The 20104-nt window shown below is 40.3% G+C and overlaps 1 protein-coding gene across 3 annotated transcripts in view; it reads left to right on the top strand.

The window, feature by feature from the left end:
• The window catches only part of TMEM26 (transmembrane protein 26), a 386732-nt gene that overhangs the window by 8699 nt on the left and 357929 nt on the right, over positions 1 to 20104 (top strand). Inside the window, exons 3-6 of one of the 3 annotated variants that reach the window (XR_007632201.1) lie at positions 403 to 516; positions 1027 to 1247; positions 2214 to 2290; positions 4249 to 6895. Coding sequence is in view for 2 of the 3 variants with exons in the window: in XM_050340787.1 (XP_050196744.1) it covers positions 403 to 516; positions 1027 to 1247; positions 2214 to 2290; positions 4249 to 4664 (828 nt within the window). In the remaining variant the exon portion in view is untranslated. Of the gene's footprint in view, positions 1 to 402; positions 517 to 1026; positions 1248 to 2213; positions 2291 to 4248; positions 8573 to 20104 lie in introns of those variants that run through there. The other 2 variants (XM_050340788.1, XM_050340787.1) reach the window with 2 other exon arrangements.

The raw sequence follows: 20104 nt of genomic DNA, 5'->3' as shown, positions 1-20104 counted from the left end.
ATTTTTACCTTATTTGACTGTTTTAGCCAAAGAGAGCCCATGTAGCAAATCCAGTGGCCTGTTCAGGACAGCTGCAAGCAGATCACATTCTAAGAGTGCAGACTTAACAGCACAGAGATGTCACCCACTGCATCAGCCTTTGAATTTACATCCTCTTCTGCAGTACAACCCTACACTTCCTCAGGGACCTACCAACACACATCATTCTTGCCCTCACCAGAGAAATCTCTCCCTTCTGAACAAGAGGGGAATTACATTCAGAAAGAGCACCTTTGTAAACATCAATTGTGTTTCACAAATGAATCCTCTACAATTCAGCAAAACAGGACACTCTCAGCCACAGAGCACACCTGCTCCCTGTGTGGGATGTTTATGCATGTGTCATGTTTCTGTTCACAACAGTACTGTGGTAATGAGCCTGGGGCAGTTCAGGTGAATGTCAGCAACCAAGACTTCAATCAATCCAGAGACAGCAGTCATGGAAATGAGGGAACCGATCACCACATCATTCAGACGGTGGGACACCTCTTCCTATTCCTAGTAGAGATCTTATGATCATTAGAGCAATTAGAGAGATAAGCTTCTTGCAGAGTGAGTAAAACTAAATATATATATATATATGTATCTAGTTTCAGAAAAGCACATTGTGAAAATTACCTACAGCGTGCTGCATACTAACTATTGTTGCCAAGACAAGACTCTGTGTAAAGAGAAGACTCTCTCAGCACTCTCTTTCAAATCCCAGTAACTGAACTTAGAAAGTGTTGGGGTGATGATCCAGCAAAGGGTAATGCTCAGCTGAAAAATGAGAATAGGAGAAGTAGCACACAGAGAAAGACTTGCTATTCATTATCCAAAGTCTGTATTAACATGCCTTTTTCAAACTAGGCCTGCCAGATGGAAATTATTTGCTCTCATACAGTATGAAAGAGAACAAAAAGCAGGCTCAAGGACAAATAGTCTCTGAAGGTACTTACAGTGTCAGTCTGCTGAAGTTATAGTACATTATTGTTGTCTTTTAAACAGGCTAAAGTCTTTGTCAATCAGCTCTCCACAATCTGTGAGACTGTATGGACACTGGCCCTCCACCAGACTTTTCTACTGCTACTAGTAGTTGGGAGATGGCTTCTCCCCATTGGAGTCGAAATCACTCGGGATCAACTGTCGCAGCTGCTTCTCATGTTTGTGGGAACAGCAGCAGATATACTTGAATTTGCCAGTGAAACCTTGGACATTGAGGATGTTCGGTAAGGACTTTTTGCTGATGTAAATAACTTGCATGGTGTGTTACATGCAATGTTCAGACTGGTGAACTGTATTTCCCATAGAAAACAGAAGGCTCCATTCAAAGGCTCTGTTTTCCTACTCTTGCCTTTCCCTTTGAGAAAGGCCTAAGTCCTACAAGCTTTGTTGGTCCTACAAGCTTTTCTCAGTTACCAGCAGAGAAAGCGTGTCAGATCCATCCCAATAAAAGGTTCAAAGAGCCAAACAAGTAGCAGAACTGCCATGCAGCATCAGTTCTTTTGGCCACAGGAGCTGAAACACTGGATGCACAGTAGGCCTCCTTCAGGTTAATGAATTGTTTTAAACTGGCAAGGAGGCAACTAGAGTTTGCTTTAGTGATTCATTATCCAAGTTGTTCTCCGGTTATCTCACATGTGCTTTCTTCATGATAGAATGACAAAGTGTTCAAAGATAAGAAGGAAGGGAGTGACATAGTCTGGTGTGACCTCTCCCAGAGAAAGTAAGCTCATCTCCCCCTCACAGTGCTGAGAGATGAGCTGTGAACATCCATCTTAAAGGAAAAGAATCACAGAAGAGGTTCATCCTCCCAAACAAATACTATTTTATTTTTGTTAATATCAAAGTAAAGTTTTTAGAGCAGAAAAAGAGGTCACTCCCACTTGGGAGAGAAGCTTCAGGCCTGCAAGGAATGTGAAATCACTACAAGGGTAAAGATATCTCCTCTTTGAGCAACAGAGTCTATTTCCATATGTTTATCATTATAATGTTAGCATCATATATTTGGTGTCAAAAATTCCATACCAAGAGGTATGTTTGCCTTAGTCTTTAATCTCAAGAGCATGCATTAATAAATGGCTCTTTCACTCAAACACCCTTTAAGTGACATTCCAAACACAACAGGAAACATTTTTGTTATCACATAAGGAAACTGCATCTTTATTGTTATCATTTTTTTTCCCCTCCCACAGGAAGAATTACGCTCTCATAAATGCAATTCTTGCTGTATGGACCTGGAGTATGTTACAGTTTCCACTTGATCTCGCAGGTTAGTACTTGCACGTAGACAAGAAAAGAGAAAAAATGCTCTTAAGTTTTTGCTGGCACGTCTTGTGGCTGTGCACACACTACAGGCTACACCAAGGACTTCTGGGGGAGAGCAATTTATATGACAACGACAGCTTTTGAAGAAAGCCCATTGTGGTTTCTTTTAAGGAAACGCTTGTTTCTGGGTAACCTCTGATCTCCCTGATAGAAATCTCTACTTTCAGAAAAAGAAGAAAAAGAGTTGCAACATTGTATTGCTCCAGTTGCCTGTTACTGCCTTAAACTTCACCATGTGAGCTCTCAAGTTAGATCTGGTCTATTATATTATGTCTTGAATGTGGGTAGCTTACTAGACCCTAAGGACAGGCAGGCAATCATTAACCACAGAGAACAGCACAGCCAACAGCACTGAGGACATTATCACAGGAGAAGTTACCAATTCACAGGAAACCTAAAGGACCATATGATGCTGGGATTGTACACCCTTACCTCAATCCAAAAGGCTCAGCTATTCAGCCAGCTCAGGGTGGTATTTGTCCCTGGGCAGAATGGGCTTTGCAATGACCAAGAAGAGCAATGAAATCTGTCTGAACCTGCATCTGTTCAACCATTTTGGCCTCCAGTCACTTTAAGTTTGCAATACAGCTATAGTTGTCCAAAGATACTTATCCTCACTAGCATCTTATACAACATTGGTTACTAGGTTGACACCTAACTAAAACCATAGGTCAAATTGACTATTTTATGTTGTTATTTTATTCACTAGCCTTTTCTTCATGGGCAGTGCTAGGCTTTGTTTTCAACAGTGAAGTTATGAAAATACTTCAGCATTTCAGCTCAGCAGCTCGCCTCCTGAAAAATCTGATGCAATCACACTTCAGATTTATCACAGCTAATTTCCAGTTACTGTTAAAATACATTCTGTTACAGATGCACAGCACTCAGGTTTAAAAAAAACGTAACCAACCAACGAAAAAACATCCCATACACATCACCACCATCCAGATAAATTCAAACAGCACTTAAACAATCTGTGCTGTTGCTTTTCTGCTTGTTTAATTACATTTATCAGTTAGAAATTAAGTTATTGAACATACTTTTTCCTGAAATTATTATGGGTACAGCTTATTTTAGGCACTTCTATACAGTTGCACAGATAGTACTTTTTATTCAAGCATCAGAGTGTTTACTCACACATCCAAGATGACGTAAAAGAAATTTTTAGGCACTTATGATTAGACTACAGCAATGCAGTTAGGACTATTAAACAGCAATGGCACAAAAACATATTAAAAAATTAGCTGCTGCTGAAGTCTTGCCTAATGGATTCAGCAAATTTCTACATTCTACAGCTCATTTTCCATTTGAGTCTCATCTGGTTTTCCCCCTCCCCAGCAATGACTCAAACAATAGAATTCTTTTGGCAAGCTGAAATGCTTGGTGGCTGTTACTGCATCACAAGTAGTGATGTTTTTTTAAACTAACGAAATCTCTCTGTTTGAGAGACAGGTTAGTTAAGCTACATGCATTTTTGCAGGAGACAGCCACAATCACCCCATACAAACCCTTCTGATGGTCCTTCTCTAGGCACCACAACACAGAGAGCATTTGAGCTCACCACCGGCTTTACAGCCAAGGGGAACCCACTCATGCAAGTTCCAGCAGTTGTGTGCAATTGATACCCAGAAAAGTAAGAACAAGTAACTGTGGCTCAAGTCTATCTTTGTGGGATAGAAAAGGGGAAGTGGTTTCTGGTCCTGATTGCTGGACCACATAAGTGCCTCACATGAGTTGAGTGTGTTTTGCTGAAACAAATCCCAGAAAGTGGATGTGCTGTACGTTGCACAGTTCACCGTTTAATGCATTTATAATCCAGGGCAACCTGTTTTACATGTGCCCTTTAAACCAACCCTGGCTCTGCTTCACCAAGTTGTTTTAACATAACTGTTTTGCTTCCAGTACAGCATATTGGCTGCAAGCCAAGTGCGTCGGCCAGGCGGATCCCCAGCCTGCTGCTGTGCAGGTACAGCGCGGAACTGTGGAACATCTGGGTCAGCCTGTTCATACAGGACGGTCCCTTCTTCATTGTGCGTTCAATCCTCATGGGCCACTTCAGAATATTCAATCAGATGCTGGTATTTTTTACAGCTAAGAATGTCTTGGTCGTGACTCTACAGTTGTATCGCTTGGCAGTGATAATGTTTGACTTCCGCGCCACCATCCTGCAGAAGAGCAGGAAAGGAGAGGTCTGCTGCTGCCCATGTGAGCCTTACGAGGCTCGTGCTCATGCTACCAGTCACCACGACCATGAAGTGAAAGAGTTGGTTGCTTTTCCTCCAAAAGAGGAATCCCAAACTCCATCAGAAGATCACTGAGCAGTTACTGACTTGAAAGAGGTTGCATTTCCCACAGCTTCTTCAGAAGGGCTTCGCCTGTTTCTATGATGAAACACACCTTGACTGCCTAAGTCATCTTTTCCACCAAGAGAACATTAATTTCTTCTAAACTGCAGAGGAAATTTCTCAAGCAAATTCATAGGAATGGGACTTCCTTTTTAATCTGTTTGTATGTTGGGTTTTTGACTAGTTCCATAGTATTATTATCCACAGGATTTTGTAGCCATAGTTTGTAGTAGAAAGGTTGCACCAAGAAAGGTTGGGTACACTAACAAAACTGGTTATTACCATTGGTGGCACTGTGCTAACCTATGTACTTGCATGTATTCAGATAGACAGACAAACCTATCCATATGGGAAGTACAAAAGCATTTAGCCCTACTTGAATGGTTGGGCTATAACTCCAGTGTGATGAACAGTACGTTCACTGTGTATGGGAGCAACTTCAGCAGCAACAACTGTGCAAGTGAAGAGGGATGACGGATGTCTGCTGTTACCGTGACATCTGAACATTGTTCATTCCATAAATTTAAGAAAACCTTCTTCAGGTGTTACCTCATCCTTAGCTGGATTCAGTTAAGAACTATGCAACACCATGAAACTGCATATGAAAGACTCTTACAACCTGCATGGTCTCAATAACCTAAGCCTTAAAAGAAAACCAAAAGCAGCCTTATGGATCATTAGGAGACAACTGCATTTGCTACAGGCATTTTCTACAGAGTTACTTGCCTTTCTATTCTACCAGTTAGAACACACGCACAGTTGGAACACACACGCACAAAACCTCACCACAGTATTTGTATACTTGATTTCACTGTTCGTACAGGTGAGACAAGTTTTTAAAATATCTCCATTTTATATGATTTTTTTAAAAGTGGCCAGACCTGGGTATGCAATCTCACTAGAAAGAAGAGGGCACTGCTTCTCAAGTTTGACAAGACAATCTAAGCAAAAGGATTCAGGCACCTACTTCACATTTCATAAAGCACCGCAAGGTCCCATGAAATAACTTGAAAGATTGCCTGGTCTGGTGAGTGTCAAGACCCATTTTAAGAAATGGCTACTAATTTCTGATTTACTACTTTGGAACAACATATGTTCCAATTTCTCCCAAGTGCACACTTGAGATCAGTGTAAGGCTATTGACTTTGCTGGACTTGGTTTATAGAAGCTGGAAGTAAGAGAAGTGATTTTTGAAAGTCCACCTAAAAATTAATTTCTCACACAAAGTGACAGGTGCTTTTAAAAATTTCTGCATCCATTCTGAGAGAGAGCAGAAAAGCATATAAAGTGACCTAATTAAGGTAATTTCCCTTATGAAAAATGCCCAATTAAACACTGTTTTCTAAAGCCTCAGCTATCTATAACCAGAATCTGGTTTCAGGAATGAATAAAAGTATTTCTGCCACCCTTGCAGCAGTTATAGACTTATTTATCTACAGCCTGAGAAGCAATGACACATTTAAAGGTGAACCTATTTAAAAATTCCAAAACCCCAAAGATGTGAATATGTGTTTATGCTTGTGAGTTCTTACTGTTTTATGCAGGATCAGACTCTTCCATTAAGAAAGAAGAAAATGCATAGCCATAAAGAAGGAAGTCTCATGTAATTCATAGCCCTTTCTACCATTCATACAATAGTAATAATGTGCAATACCTCCTCCTCTTATTTTAGGCCTTTTTTCAGCAGAAATTTTAAAAAGCCTATCATTATTTAGCTATGGTGTTGTGTTGTAGACATATGGAGAGTGGAATGCAACTTCATTAAGGATTTTAATTCGAGTCTAGAGGTAAAATGTGACAGTTCTGATGATGAGCTGTGCTGTCTAAAACCTTTCACACTGAGATGAATTTAGAATCAGTTGGTAGAACTGCAATACAGCTCTTCCTTGTGGATGCAAGCTGGGAGTACTCACATTCATTTTGAGTTTACCACTTGCTGATATAGTAATTATCCTGTTAAAAGGATCACTGCTAATTAATTTGGAGTGTACAGAGCTTGCTAGAACATCATTCTAAATTCATCAGCACAAAAATTGCAGGATGTTCTTTTTTAAACTTGCTGTCTATTTAAAGGCTTAGTTCAGCAACAAACTGCCTACCAGGCTCAGCCTGCAGCAAATGCAAGATCCCCTGGGGTCAGCAGTACAGAGACTGGTTACAGCAGGAATATTTTACAGAGAACTCTATTTCCTGGTCTTCAGTCTGTTCAATTTTAAACAGCAGTAAAGCTTCTAATCAGATTTATGGTGAGAAGAACTCACTCCAGTGTGGGGTGGTTACTACTAAAGCCCATTCCCATTCATTCACAGACAAAATAGGCTAGATCCTCCTTCCTGCTTACAATAGGATCTGTTCTCCCCTTTTCCTCCCCACTATTACAGTGATGGCAATCAGATTGCTGAGAACCAAAAGAAAACCCAAACTGACAAAGCAAGCACTTCGACGGTGGGTAGACCACCCCCCACCTCTGTGCAGAGGGAAATCACACATGCCAGGCAGCAGCAGGAATGACACACTGTTCCCTCTAGTTCCCTGAGAAGCCTGGGAATGGCAATTATGAGGTCTAGTAGCTTGTATGTTCTGGGCAGAGCAGCAAGCAGTTGCAAGCCCTCCTCACCCTCCTGTTGCAAATGTTCTGAGCAGGAGGCTGTTTGAGAGCCCCTGTGCCATCCCACTGCCTTCCAGAGCTCTGCACTAGGCAAGTGGAAGAATGGGTTCCCTTGCAGACCTAACAGCATCTGTGGTGCACCCAAGGATGTCACACTTGCTGTGCAGAAAAAGCTGCAGTAAACTTTCAGATGGGGAAAATTCAAGCCTTCAAAATGGAAGAATTTCAGAACATTTATCTTAACCATTATTTACTTGAGTCAGAAGAATTACATTACTAAATCTGTTCTGCAAATAGATATCTAGCCATTTACTGTTATTTATTCTGGTTGTTCCTGCCTTGTCCTTTTAGATTATTCCATATTAAACCTCACTAAAATGTTTTACTACTTGTTTTTCCTGAGCTAAAATGTATTCCTCCTTTCCTTCGGACATTGGCTCAAATAAGATCATAGCCCTGAGCAGGAAAAACAACAAACAACAGCGATGATTTTATTGCATTCTTGTTGGTATTTGTACTGTACTAGTTTCTCTGTGACCATGTGGAAATGGAAGAAAATGTGCAATTACTTTTAAAAAATTCCAACTGCACTTTGCAAATAAAAGGCAGTTACCTCAGGCATAGCTGCCAATTTATTATGTGAGAGCTGACTGTTATATGTTCCCATTAATTATATCTTCCACATGCTGCTTTTCCTTTCCATGCTTCGTAAGTTAATTACTTAGGCCAGATTCTGACTGCAGCCACTGCTTTGAAAACCCACAGCAACTGCAGTTAATTCCACTCACTTCTGGATATGTTCTTTATGCAGAACCTTTGCCTCCAAGTATGCACAGTGCAATCCCACGGAGGATGTGTTTAATATCTGCACACAGGAGGCACTTTACACACACAAATATGTACATTCATTTAGATATCTACACACACCTGGCAATGCCCAAGACATACAGCTTTTATTTCTGTTACGATCTGCGAGATTGCTGATAATAACATTCTGCAGATGTCTCTAAAACACTTACAGAAATACCTAAACACTACAAATATCTTGAAACTTAGAGCTCTAAATATGAAGCATACCATACTCCGAACAATATAGTGATTTTTTTAAAAAATTGTTGTAAGTACCCTGGAATATATTGTTTCCATGCAGATTTCCTCAGTTGAATGAAATTTATTCAATCACTACTTTCCCCTCAAACCCAAATTTTTTTAGAAGAGCATTAGAACAGGACACCAGCATATAAAACTGTTTCTCTGGTTCTGTGTCAATAGAAAATAGGCAAGCCTTGAAATCAGTAGGTTGGAGAGTCCTTGGCCCTCTATCTCAGGGTTCAGTTCTCCCCTTTTTTTCACACTGTTTAATGAGGAAGTCTTTCCTTCCTTGTGAGAAGAAAGAAAACAGACTATTCCTAATCTGCAACGGTGAGGCAATAAAAATGGGTCACAGTGGCAGAAGTAGCAAAGATGTTTGCCCAAGATTGTTCATTGCACCAGCAGAAAAATACAGCAGTACAGACCCCTAACGGAACAGGTACTGATGATTGAGAGAACCACACGTGAGCTGTGTTTTCTGAAAGCCTTCCCTGGCCCTTCAGAGCCAGCACAGCAAGAGTTCTTGACAGCCAGCTCTCTCCAATGGTCTCCAGCAAGCTGCTAGGACAGGAATTCCAGTGATTCCAAGTCTGTCTTGAAGGTGACTCTAAAATGCTCTGTGCAAACTTTCCCTAATTTGGGTTTATTTGGATCATGTCTTTTCCCTTCTGGTTGGGTAAAAGGGGTAGGAGTGAAAGCAAAGTAACTGTAAAAAACTTTGTTTGTCAACCCAAACCCTCACCTCATCTGCTCATACTGCCCCTTCTTTCCTCATCCACATTTCTGCCTCTTTTCTGGGCCCGCCTTCCAGATCTCAGCACACAGACAAAAGATGCTAAACACTGCACTTCCCACTGCTGCCTGTGAAAATCTTTACGAAAGCACACAAGAATTCAGGCCAAAGATTAAGAAGAGCCAAGCCTACCTCTTCCTGTTAGAGATGAAAGCTATCTACAGCTGCCAAAGAGTTTCCTCCATTTGTTTGTAACCTACTACAGGGAGAAGAATCTTTTCCTGGGTAGTCTGTCTGTGAAGGTCTAGCTTATTGAAACAGCAGCATCATTTCCTGAAGGCCTATGGATTAATAATATCTCTTTCAAACTGCCATAAGGTCATACAAAGTTTGAAATGAGACTGTCAGGCTGCAGCTGTTGTCAGACAACAAGAGTTGAAGGGTGGTACAATATAAAAGTTATGAGCTAACCCAGCACTTCTAACTCTGGGAGGTGAGAAAGGCCTCCAAGCCAAGCAAAGCAGGTCTGCATGAGTATCATCCGTAATAGCGGCTTGGAAGAGCTGAACTAAAAATCGCTCTAAAATCTTCAGTCTCTTGTATTTCTAACTAACAGTAGTCCTGAAATAATCATACAGAATGGGTACAATCACAACTAACACCCTGGCCTCTCAAAAGACTCCAGAATAGTGTTAGAGTATTCTACACTACTCTAGTAGTGTAGAAGAGATCTATAGTGTAAAAAACTGGTTGAGTGTTGCTGTTCCTTCATTTGATATTATTCTGAATAAACTGATGCTTCACATTTGAAGAACGTGTTGGGCCTAATTTTACCTGACATCCTGCCTAAGTGCTTCACAATTTCAGTCCCCTGATAGAATTCACAAAAAGCTTGTCTTTCACAACAAACTTGGTGGAAGCCTTGTTGGAGCATCTTTCAGGATTGCAAGAGACAATAGTACACTCAGCAATGGCAGTACATGAACCGAGACAGCTGTCAGACACTATAACTCACTGCAGCCCTAATCCTGCCTCAGTCAGCATTCACAACGGCTCTGCTGAAGATCAGTGCTGTGTCTACATTGTTACAAGAGAAACACAAAAACAGGACTCATTTTCTCAGGCAACCAATTAGAACGTTCTAAAAGCACCTTCCAAAAATATTTATCACAGCTGCCAAACTAGAATACTCTTTTACTCATGAGAGGTCAGCTCTGAAGTGGTTAGCCTTCTCCCTGAGTGAGGGAAGAGAACATTCTTCTTTCCTTCTCCTTCCAGACTTTACATTGAGGTGAAATCTAGTTGTTCTAATCCAGTAACAAACCAATACAAGTTAATATTCTGCCTTATGAGCTGCATATCAGGTCTAACTTGAAATTTAAGCTCCATTGTGGCAGGAAAGAAAAGATTATGTTGTGGTCTAATCCAAGGAATACTAATTAATTAAAAAACCTCTTACATGCAGAAAAAGGAGAGAATGCATAAGTAAGATTTGCCACAGGGGTAGCCTGAAGCCATATGCCAGCAAGTTACATTGCTTGTATATTATGAGAATTTTTATCTATCTAATCAATAAGAAATGAGGAGTTACTATGGCAATTTCTACACTACAAGGTACTTGTGCTGCAGTAGAGTATGTTCTAGAAGGACAAATACACTTGCCACTCTGTTATGTAAATTTTTGCACCTTTTACAGTGTTACAGTACAATGTGTAGGCTTGAGAAAGGCGAGAAGGAAAAAATGAGTTAAAATATAGTGGTGGTTATAAAGGACAGCTTGGGAATTCTTAAGTGACACTAATAGATGCCAGGTGAGAACAATCCACAAGCATTCAAACAAATCAAGCAGCAATTTTTTCAGGTCTTTATTTGAAATCATATATAATGAAACTAAGATTTCAGTACTGCATGTCCTTTTGATTATCTTCCTCAAAGTGAAAACTAATGGGGCTAGAGAGTGGTCTCCCTTATATCACCATCAGTTTATACTAATATTGATTTCAAAGGATGGTGATACACTGCAGTATCCAGGGCTGATTACAGTGGATATAATCCCTTCCAGCATAATACTCCACAACCCTGTGGGGACTGCTGACACTTACACATACAGAGAACAAGCATAAAACTTCACTCTCAAGATACAGAATGCTACAATAAAAGTGCAGGGCTCTTTCAAAGGTTTTGAAAATAATTGATCACAATCATCTTTATGAAATACACAGAGAAAGTACATATGCCTCCCATAAAATATTTATCGCAACTCCATCACGTTATGTTTAGAAGTTGGGTTTTTTCCCCTACACCTCTTTTCGAAATATTATAATTTTTCAGATATTAGAACAAATGGGAAGTGGCAAATGCTGAGGAGAAACCTAAACACTACAGACATGGGCAGTTCCCTTTGAGAGGTCTGACAGGGAGAAATGCCATGGCTGCACACAGAGACAAATTAAAGCTCACCACAACTGCTGAAGACGGACCGATGATGGTAGCAAAAAAGATTTTTGGAAAAGAAGCCTGGGTGAATTAACATGTGGACAACTTCAGATGAGAAAAAAAGGGACACACAAAATGCAGGGGCCTAAGGACACTTTGAAACACTCATTAACTTCTCCCATAGTCCATACACGCACATGGTGAAGTTACAAGTGTGCCTATTTCTGATAAATACATGCACCCAACAGATGTTTAGATTTTGACACCTTTTTTCCAAATGAGCAGTGCTGAGAATTGAAAGTTAATGTGACTAAAGTATTGGGTCCTTTCCCATAGGATTCAGATACAACCGTGTTTTCATTCATAAAATATTCCTGACTCTAAAGTTACATTATAGAGGAACACTTGTTCCTACATAAGAAGGCTCTGGGACTCGCTGTAGTAGCAAAGATATGCCCCCAAAACCTCACAGGTCTAATATAATTAAAAGAAGCAATAAGTATAACCCACAATATCATATAGGTTCAAAAGAGATCTTTGAAGTGGGACAATGCCTTTGAAATCTGAGAAGAATTAAATAGAGACCTTACATCAAAAGACAATAAACTGGGGTAAATCTTGTGAAAGTTGGGAAGTTAAGTGATAGTGGTATATCACAGGCCGAGCAAACACTGAGGTAATGTATAATCATGCAGACAGAAATCCAAAGATCTAACATTGCACAAAGGAAAAACTTAAATTAGAAGGTCTGCCTAGCAAGCTTACCCTACACTCATCATCATGAAGGAGCATACTAAGAGGCAGGGCTGCTCTTGGAGAAGACATTCAACCTTCACACTCTGCCTGCAGCTTATGTACCACAGAAGCCAACCTTTAGCCACTTGAAATTAAGATTATGTCTGGATACAGTTTTCTAGGACTTTTGAAAGGACTCACAATTGGACAAGAAGGGTGTTTGAAAGGGCTCTTTGTTTTCTCCTGACTGTGTTACCTCAACAGCACACCCATCAGATGATTTCAAGTCCATTTCCTTATTAAAATAGACCAGCCACATCAATTTTTCCACTGTAGAAAGAGGGCATGAAACACAAGTAGACGGGCCCAGAGACAGTCAACATCATAAAATTAGACTTGGAAAAGTCTTTATTCTCACCTCTCAGAGGTTTACTGAGATCCTTAAAGCCACAGAGCAATTCCTCAGAAAATACCACATAACACAGCTACCAACATCATAGTTCAGAAATTAGTCTTTCCCTTCACCTCATTAGCTGGTTATAGGAAATAATATTCTTTTAGAATAAGCACGAATATAGAAGGGAAGATTTTATTATTTCATCCAGAAAAACCTTAGGGCTTGTGTTTTAAAGGTCTATTCTTGTAGATGGAATAGCTTACATCAAGCATCATAACTTGAATCAGGTGACCAGGGCAAGTCTGACACCTCCTTTGAAAAACATTGTTAGCTGATCACATTTTAATTTGCACCAAATGTTTCTGTGTCTACCTCCATGCCACTCATCCTAGACAGAACTTTTTTACAGCAAGTTGTCCTTTTAGTTAGCTCGGCAGCCAAGGCTCTCTTTAAAGTAGTGAAAATGGAAAAAAATGTGGCTTGTAAGGAAACACAACAGGAACTGACAACACATCTAGGCTACTTCTTGAGAAGTGGCTTTTCCATGGAAGTGTTTCCAGTAATGAACTTCAGCAAATTTCCATTTTGCTATTTAAGGAGCCTGTCACTGTGGTTTCAACAGATGTGCAACAGCACCAACTATTCACATCACATGATAACCAAACCGTTTTAGAAGAGCAACTTCATTGTACTGCACTGAGAGAACTGCTGCCTACTAGAAATTAGAAATTACCCTGGAAGCATGAAAAAACAGTATTTTCCCCATAGAATGTTTGGGTCTTTAAAAAAAAGAAATCTGAGGCATGTCAGCATCTCTTGGATTTCCAGTATAGTTTAACCAAGATAGCGTATAAAACATGTCCTGTGGTTATAAACCACCATGAGCTCTCCATTGTCAGTATTTTGTACACTCTGGCCTCCCATTATCTAATTTCTATTGTGTAGTGTCCTATTTATGGACTTCAGACTCTTTGCTGGTTATTTTATTGTCATCAGAAACAATTGCTTCCGCTTGCACTACTTCCTTACCAGAGATTTATGCAGCCCTCTCACTCTTAAGGAGAAAACCAAACAAATAACTAACAAGCCAACCCCACAACACATAAGCCACACTTTCCCTGTCTGGTGAGGAGTTAACTAAACAGCTATCATAAGTACCTTGCAAGATCACAGGTCTAAGCAGAAGCAAAGACAATGTAAAACGTTTTGCTCAAATTAGAGCATGAAAAGATTTATGCTAGAATGAGTCACCTTTAACAGTTCAATGGAAAGTAGGATCTTCTCCTCTACAAGTATTTTAAAAAGAAAACAGATAAGAAAAAAAAAAAAAAGAGAAAAAATGTCCTTTACTGAGTCATAGTGGCAGCAGAGATCTTGGTTAACCCCAGGGTTACTGTAATGGAATGATTCCTGTAACAACTTCAGCACAGTTTTGCACAACCATGCAGTAACATACACCTCTTCACACCACACACCTTCAGTGTTCCAAAAGACAGGTGAGATTCATCAGTCCTACTTATCATACTCTTGCTTTCAATTGTCCTCTAAAGACCTCCTAAAGTAGCCAACTTAGCAAATGGCAAACTACTTCTTAGTCTTTCCTTCTCTTTACTATGGGACTATACATGTTATGATTAACATAGTTTGGAGTCTGCCCTGACCAAAGACTTTACAAAAACTTTACAAAATAACCAGCTTCTGAATTCACAACTTTCATTACCAACACAGGGGAACAGAAAACGTTCTTACTGTGTCAGGGCAGTCCATTTCCATCGGGAAGATGCCTGCAACGGGAAGAGCTTTCACTCTCCCAAATGCCTATTCATTAGCCCCTCCCTTCCTTCTTGCTCCTCCTGGGCCTCACCTCATAGCATTTAGCAGTTCCTTGATCCAATTCAGCAGAAGACTAAGCAGCAGAGGCAGGGGAAAGGGAGGCACAATGTGTTGCTGCACGAAGTCAGCTGTGTTGCCTGACTGCCTGATGAATGACAACTCATGTAACCTAATTGGAAGGAGCCAGATCAGGAAACTGTTTCTATACTTAACAGCTGAACAACGAGGCTTGCATTTTGGATCATTACTGACTTGAAGCTCTCTTTTCTCTGTTGCTGATTTCCACAATATGACAGGAGGATTATCCAAGGCTATCTCTGTCCAATGCACTACATAGAACAAAATAGCAGAAAGCTCTTCAGATTTGCCTGAACTTGGAAAGAGTGCCAGGAAGGACAAACTGCAGTAGCAGGATTCCTTTCTGGTTTAAGTGGAATAAGTCTATCCAAAATAGCTGCTTGCCACTGAAACAAGAGGCTATGAGATACTGATGAGAAAATGGAGCAGAGAACTGACCAAAGAGAGATGGATCCTTTCCCCAAGTAGAAAACAGCACCTCTGTCAGTTTTCCACTGCTTTCCCCACTTCTCTGTATTCCCTTAATAGCAAAGAGGATTGGGATCCTGGATGGTAATGACAATGCAGATCTCTTTGGCCTCATCCCCTTTGGGCTCTGACCACATTCAAATATATCTGGAAAAAGGGTGATTAACTACCACTGTCAGGTTGGCTTATGGGCAGAACAAGAAAAAATTGCATTAAATCACAATTTTAGAGACTTAAGCGAATTTTTTTTTGAAAGTGACTTACGGCCCCCATTTTTCTCTGCCAATTTTTACAGGATATAAACTTCTTTAGGGCTTCATAGCTTGCCTGAATACTAAGTGATTAATCTAATTTTCTATTTGTATATATTCATATTTTCAGCCACAGTGAGAGAAAGACAATAGAGGCCAGATATGAAGAGCACAGACACAGTTGTGTAGTCAGGCTCTTCTAAAATCCTCCCTGTCTGTCAGACCATAGTTCCAGAGTAGTCAGTAGTGGCCAGTTTCCTATATATGCTGCCCTACACCTACAACAACATATGAAGCAGCCCCTTATGTTTAGGTAAACATGAGTTTCCCTGAAGATCAATAATCATTTCTGGCAGCCATTAATTATATAAAGGACAGGTTGTTGTGTGACTCAGCCTCCAACTTCTCTGGTTTGGATGGAGTTTGATCGTACAACTATCTTTATTCATCTCTGCAAACAGACCACTCCTCATTTGGAGGCTACAAATTCTTTGCTCAATTTCTTCATTAGAGTTCCCAGAAATGGATCTGTCACTTACTTTGTTAATCTAACAAAATCTCTTTGTCTTGCAGTGTACTGAACCAAGATTTAGCACTCGGTCTAACATCCCCAGTCTTTAATGTGACAGCCAGTGCTATTATAGAAGACCAAGTCAAGGCCTGGGCTCCCAGCGTTAGATAAACTACAAGTCCAAATAAAAAAAGTGGTGTTATTCCTTCTCCTGAGCATCTACCAGCAAGCAATCTACCAATCTGTTACAAGCATGTCAGCATGAATACTTGTTGAAGGACTGTACACAATGGGAACAGCATCTTCTCCATTTCCAAGCATAGAACTTCATCTGCAGACCCAGGTGACAAAAGGGAGGGACCCTGGGGAGACCCTGGCAGCCAAATGTGGGAGTCTCATGGACCCCTTGGTTCACTGTTAGAAAACTGAAAGATCCAATGTGAAGCACAGCAAGCTATGCTAAATAGAAAAAACCTCAGAGTATGACAGGATGACAGAGCTGTTGCTACTTACAGCCATTCATACTGGTTACACCTTCCTCAAATGCTTTACAGCAAGAAATGGTAACTCCTCAGGTGAGCTGACAGCCATGGGCATCTCCATCTATCGTCCCATGTATCACTCGTTGTATGTTAAAGCCGACTGTCAAAGATTTCACACAGCATCAAGGGTGACTCATTGATTGTTTTCCAAAGGTTTCCAACAATGTTAGTTGTCTGAGAAAAAGAACATGTGAACAGTCTTCGTCTAAGTGAACTGAATGAAAAAGCAATGCAGTTATCAGTAAAAACAGCAAAGTGTCATGATAAGATACTTATTCCAGAACATGAGATTACATCAACCACCCTACCATTTGCACATAACCCCCATGCAATGTAATGCAGCTCAATTCAGCATACACATAAATCTAAATGTGGCTAACCACAGTAGTCTGTCCACACAAAATGAAATGACCTGTGACTAATGCAGATGAAGCTGAACATCTGTTTGAGCTGCACTCAGTTTCTCGCTGGTTAGGAAGTGAGGATGGTAAGAAAAATAGGACCCTTATGCTCAGCAAGCTTTGCACACGCAGTAAGAAATAATTTTGCCAAAAGACAAATTGTTCAGTATTTTGCAAATATGGCTTTTCCCCCTGAAGGACAGTTATTTGGTTTGATATATTCCCGTGATCTCCAGGGAACTACACAGAAACAAAGGTGCAGATAAAGACAGAGAGAACAATAAGGAAGTCAGATGTCCTGAGGTACTGATAATGTGCTTTCAGGTCACAAAGTAACTGCATCTAACAGCATTTTACTTAGTACAGATATACACAGTTCAGAAGTAGAAAATCAGAGATGTCCTTGAAAAGACCCAAAAACCTGTAATAGTTTATATACCTATCACAGACCTGTGGCTGAACACACAACCATGTCCTCATTAAAGACTTCAGGGAAGGTCTACCAGGTGCATTTCCTAGAGGTAAGTAGTTCAGGTAGAGGAAGAGATATCAACTGTTTAAGGACCTAATGTTTTCTGAACACACATCAGCACCACTGTGAGATGGAAGCAGTATCCTCAGGTAGTCATGCACTTTGATGCTGGGGATATAAGTGACTACTTTAGGCTGTGTTATTAAAAAATTATGCTTTTTCTGCTTGTAGGTATTAAGCAAGAAAGAAAGTTCCCAGCCTCCTCATTATAGCACACAGAAAGTACAATTTGATGCCACATATATTAACCACAAAAAGCAGCCTTAGGAAGCAACTACAGATCCTGTGACAAATGCATGTTATGCCAGAGACAAGGTCTAGCTCAGCAGGCTTTTACTTTTCTGAGCCATACTGAATAAATGAACCTTGCCAAAGTGTCTGGGGAATAATGACCTCACACCTCTTCAAGCTGCACATGCATAAGTGTGGATGGAAAGAGAGGAGTGGGATGGGTTGAAATTCACACCAACTTCAAAGTTTGTTTAAGCAGGGACTAGCAATGAGGACAGATGACTTCAGCCATGCAAGACCACTGCTTTCTAAGGCCAGGAACAGAAAGAAACGTCCTAGAGCATCTGAGCTGGATAAACTGTTTTCCAGTACTCTTCTGAATAAAGTACAGTGAAACGATGCCTCAAGAGAAACTGAGATGTAGATTGAGTACCAGCCAATAGTATATGTTTATAAGCAACAGCCTGATTCAGCCAAAGAATTCTTTTTGGATATTTTTGTTGTTTCAGTGAGGAAGAGAGAAGCTACTGGCAGCCTGCCATTGTAATGTGATATCTTGGCAGGAAAACACTTTGTGTTATATCACAACCATATGGTGGTGGAAAGGATTTTTTTCTATTAAGTTTCTGTAATAATCTGTTCCCATTTTTAATCTAGCCTTTTGGCATAAGAAGGATGTGTTTGCTTCTCAGTTCTATCACAAGAGTTGTTAGTATATGACTATACTTTTATACCTAATAATGGCAAACATTAAAACATCATATTTTCAGAGGTACAAGTACCTCTTCTATTGTAAAAAGGTAAATGAGCCCACTGATGGAATGGATTTCCTGTGAAGAGTTAAGACTGGTTTCCCATAGGATGGCACTCTTTTTTTCCTTTCCAGTGGATGAGAATACTGCCCAAATTAGCCATGATCATCCTCAGAAAGGAGGTCTGGCATTCTTTAGTAACAGTGAAAACAGGAAAATGTGTGGGAAGTTGTTGCTTGTATTTCTGTCTTCACTGGCTCTTCTCCATTTCAGGAACAGCAGTAATAAATAGATTTCCTCAGATATGTTCCTATTGCTAGTAGAAATTCAGAGCAAGTCATTGCTGTAGGCAACTGAGTTTTTCACACATTCTTAGGGCAAGTTCCTATTCTGGCCCAGCTGACTTTCTCCCTCTTACATGTCTAGGAATCAGCAGGTAGAAACACCAGTGAATTCAAATTTTTTAGATTTGGAAGACTGCAGGCTTTGAATTTCCTGTTGGGATAAGTCTTTTATCAGTATGAGGCTACAAATGAGTTTTTGGTGTGTGCATACTCCCCAGCATCAAGTAGCAAGCACATGTTATGATGCTGCTCATGCTTCCAACTTTTTCAGTCTTCTATCTCTGCAACACAAAAATGAATAAAAGTACACAGAATTTCTTTTTCATCACCAGTAATCCAAACACTACCACAATCATGTCTGCAATCATCTTTTTTTGCCAAGGAAGCGAAATACAAGACAAGACACAGAGGTACTTATCTAACAAAGTTTCCTCTAGCACAGCAAATAAATTTCCATGAAGGGTTCCTGAGGCAGATCTCTGCAGGATCCTAGTTCAGAACACACGATACCCCTGCACCTTGCTCTTGCCCAGACAACTCTGCTTGTACTCCCAGGGTTGTGTAAAGCAGTGGATGGGTAACTGGATCGTGCTTCTTCAGTAAAGTTCTTTGGCCCTCTCTGGCTATGCTGAAGTGCAACAGTGAATTAAATAATGCCCCAAACTCTTGCAGACACTTGAATGTGACCATCTATGCAGTTAGGCAGACAGGATCCTTTCTGGCATGTTTCTGACCCATGCAAAGCAGTATTCACCCCTACAACCCCAAAGTGTGTATTAGAGCCACGATGTTCCAGAAGCTGTCCCCAGCTGTTCTGTGCTGGAAAACCTCAAGGCCTTGATATTTTCATAATTTCTAAGAGGTTTAATTTAGTAGGAAATACGTAAGCTAAGCAATTCCTATTGGTTTCAGCTGTGAACTAATGTCAAGGAGTAGTTGCACTCCATGAATAAAAGCAACAAAGTCTGGCCCACATCTGAATTTGCCCCAAGTCCTTCACGATACTGTTATGGTCTGGATGCCTACGAAAACCAGATAACAACAGAAGTACTGTTGTACCCTGGAATGAAAACCCAAAGGAGGAGTTTGTGGAAAAATGACAGAGAGTTCAACTGCTGTGACTTGCATGATGACAGCACTGAAGTTCCTGCAAGAAACATTACCAGGGCAGGTCCAAATATGAAACTGTTTCAAATGGTCCATAACTTGCCTACATATCAGAATTCAATTTTCTCTACTTTTCGACACCTTTATTGCACTTCTTGGGACATAAAAATCTAAGAGGTTTCTCTTTATGGCGTGGAGCAGATGAATGTTATAAAAAAATATTTACAGCAAAATATTCTCAAGAATTATTTACATTACTGTCAGCTCTTTTGAGACACTTAGACTAACCCTGTCTTTAGGGATTTTCCTTGTTAAAAATGTCCCTGCCACTTGATAAAGCCCTTCACACTTTAGCCAGAGAA

The sequence above is a fragment of the Myiozetetes cayanensis genome, unplaced genomic scaffold (genome assembly GCF_022539395.1).
Source record: "Myiozetetes cayanensis isolate MyiCay16 unplaced genomic scaffold, myiCay2020 scf10, whole genome shotgun sequence".
NCBI classification, from domain to species: Eukaryota; Metazoa; Chordata; class Aves; order Passeriformes; family Tyrannidae; genus Myiozetetes; species Myiozetetes cayanensis.
This window is presented reverse-complemented; position numbering and strand designations above follow the sequence as displayed.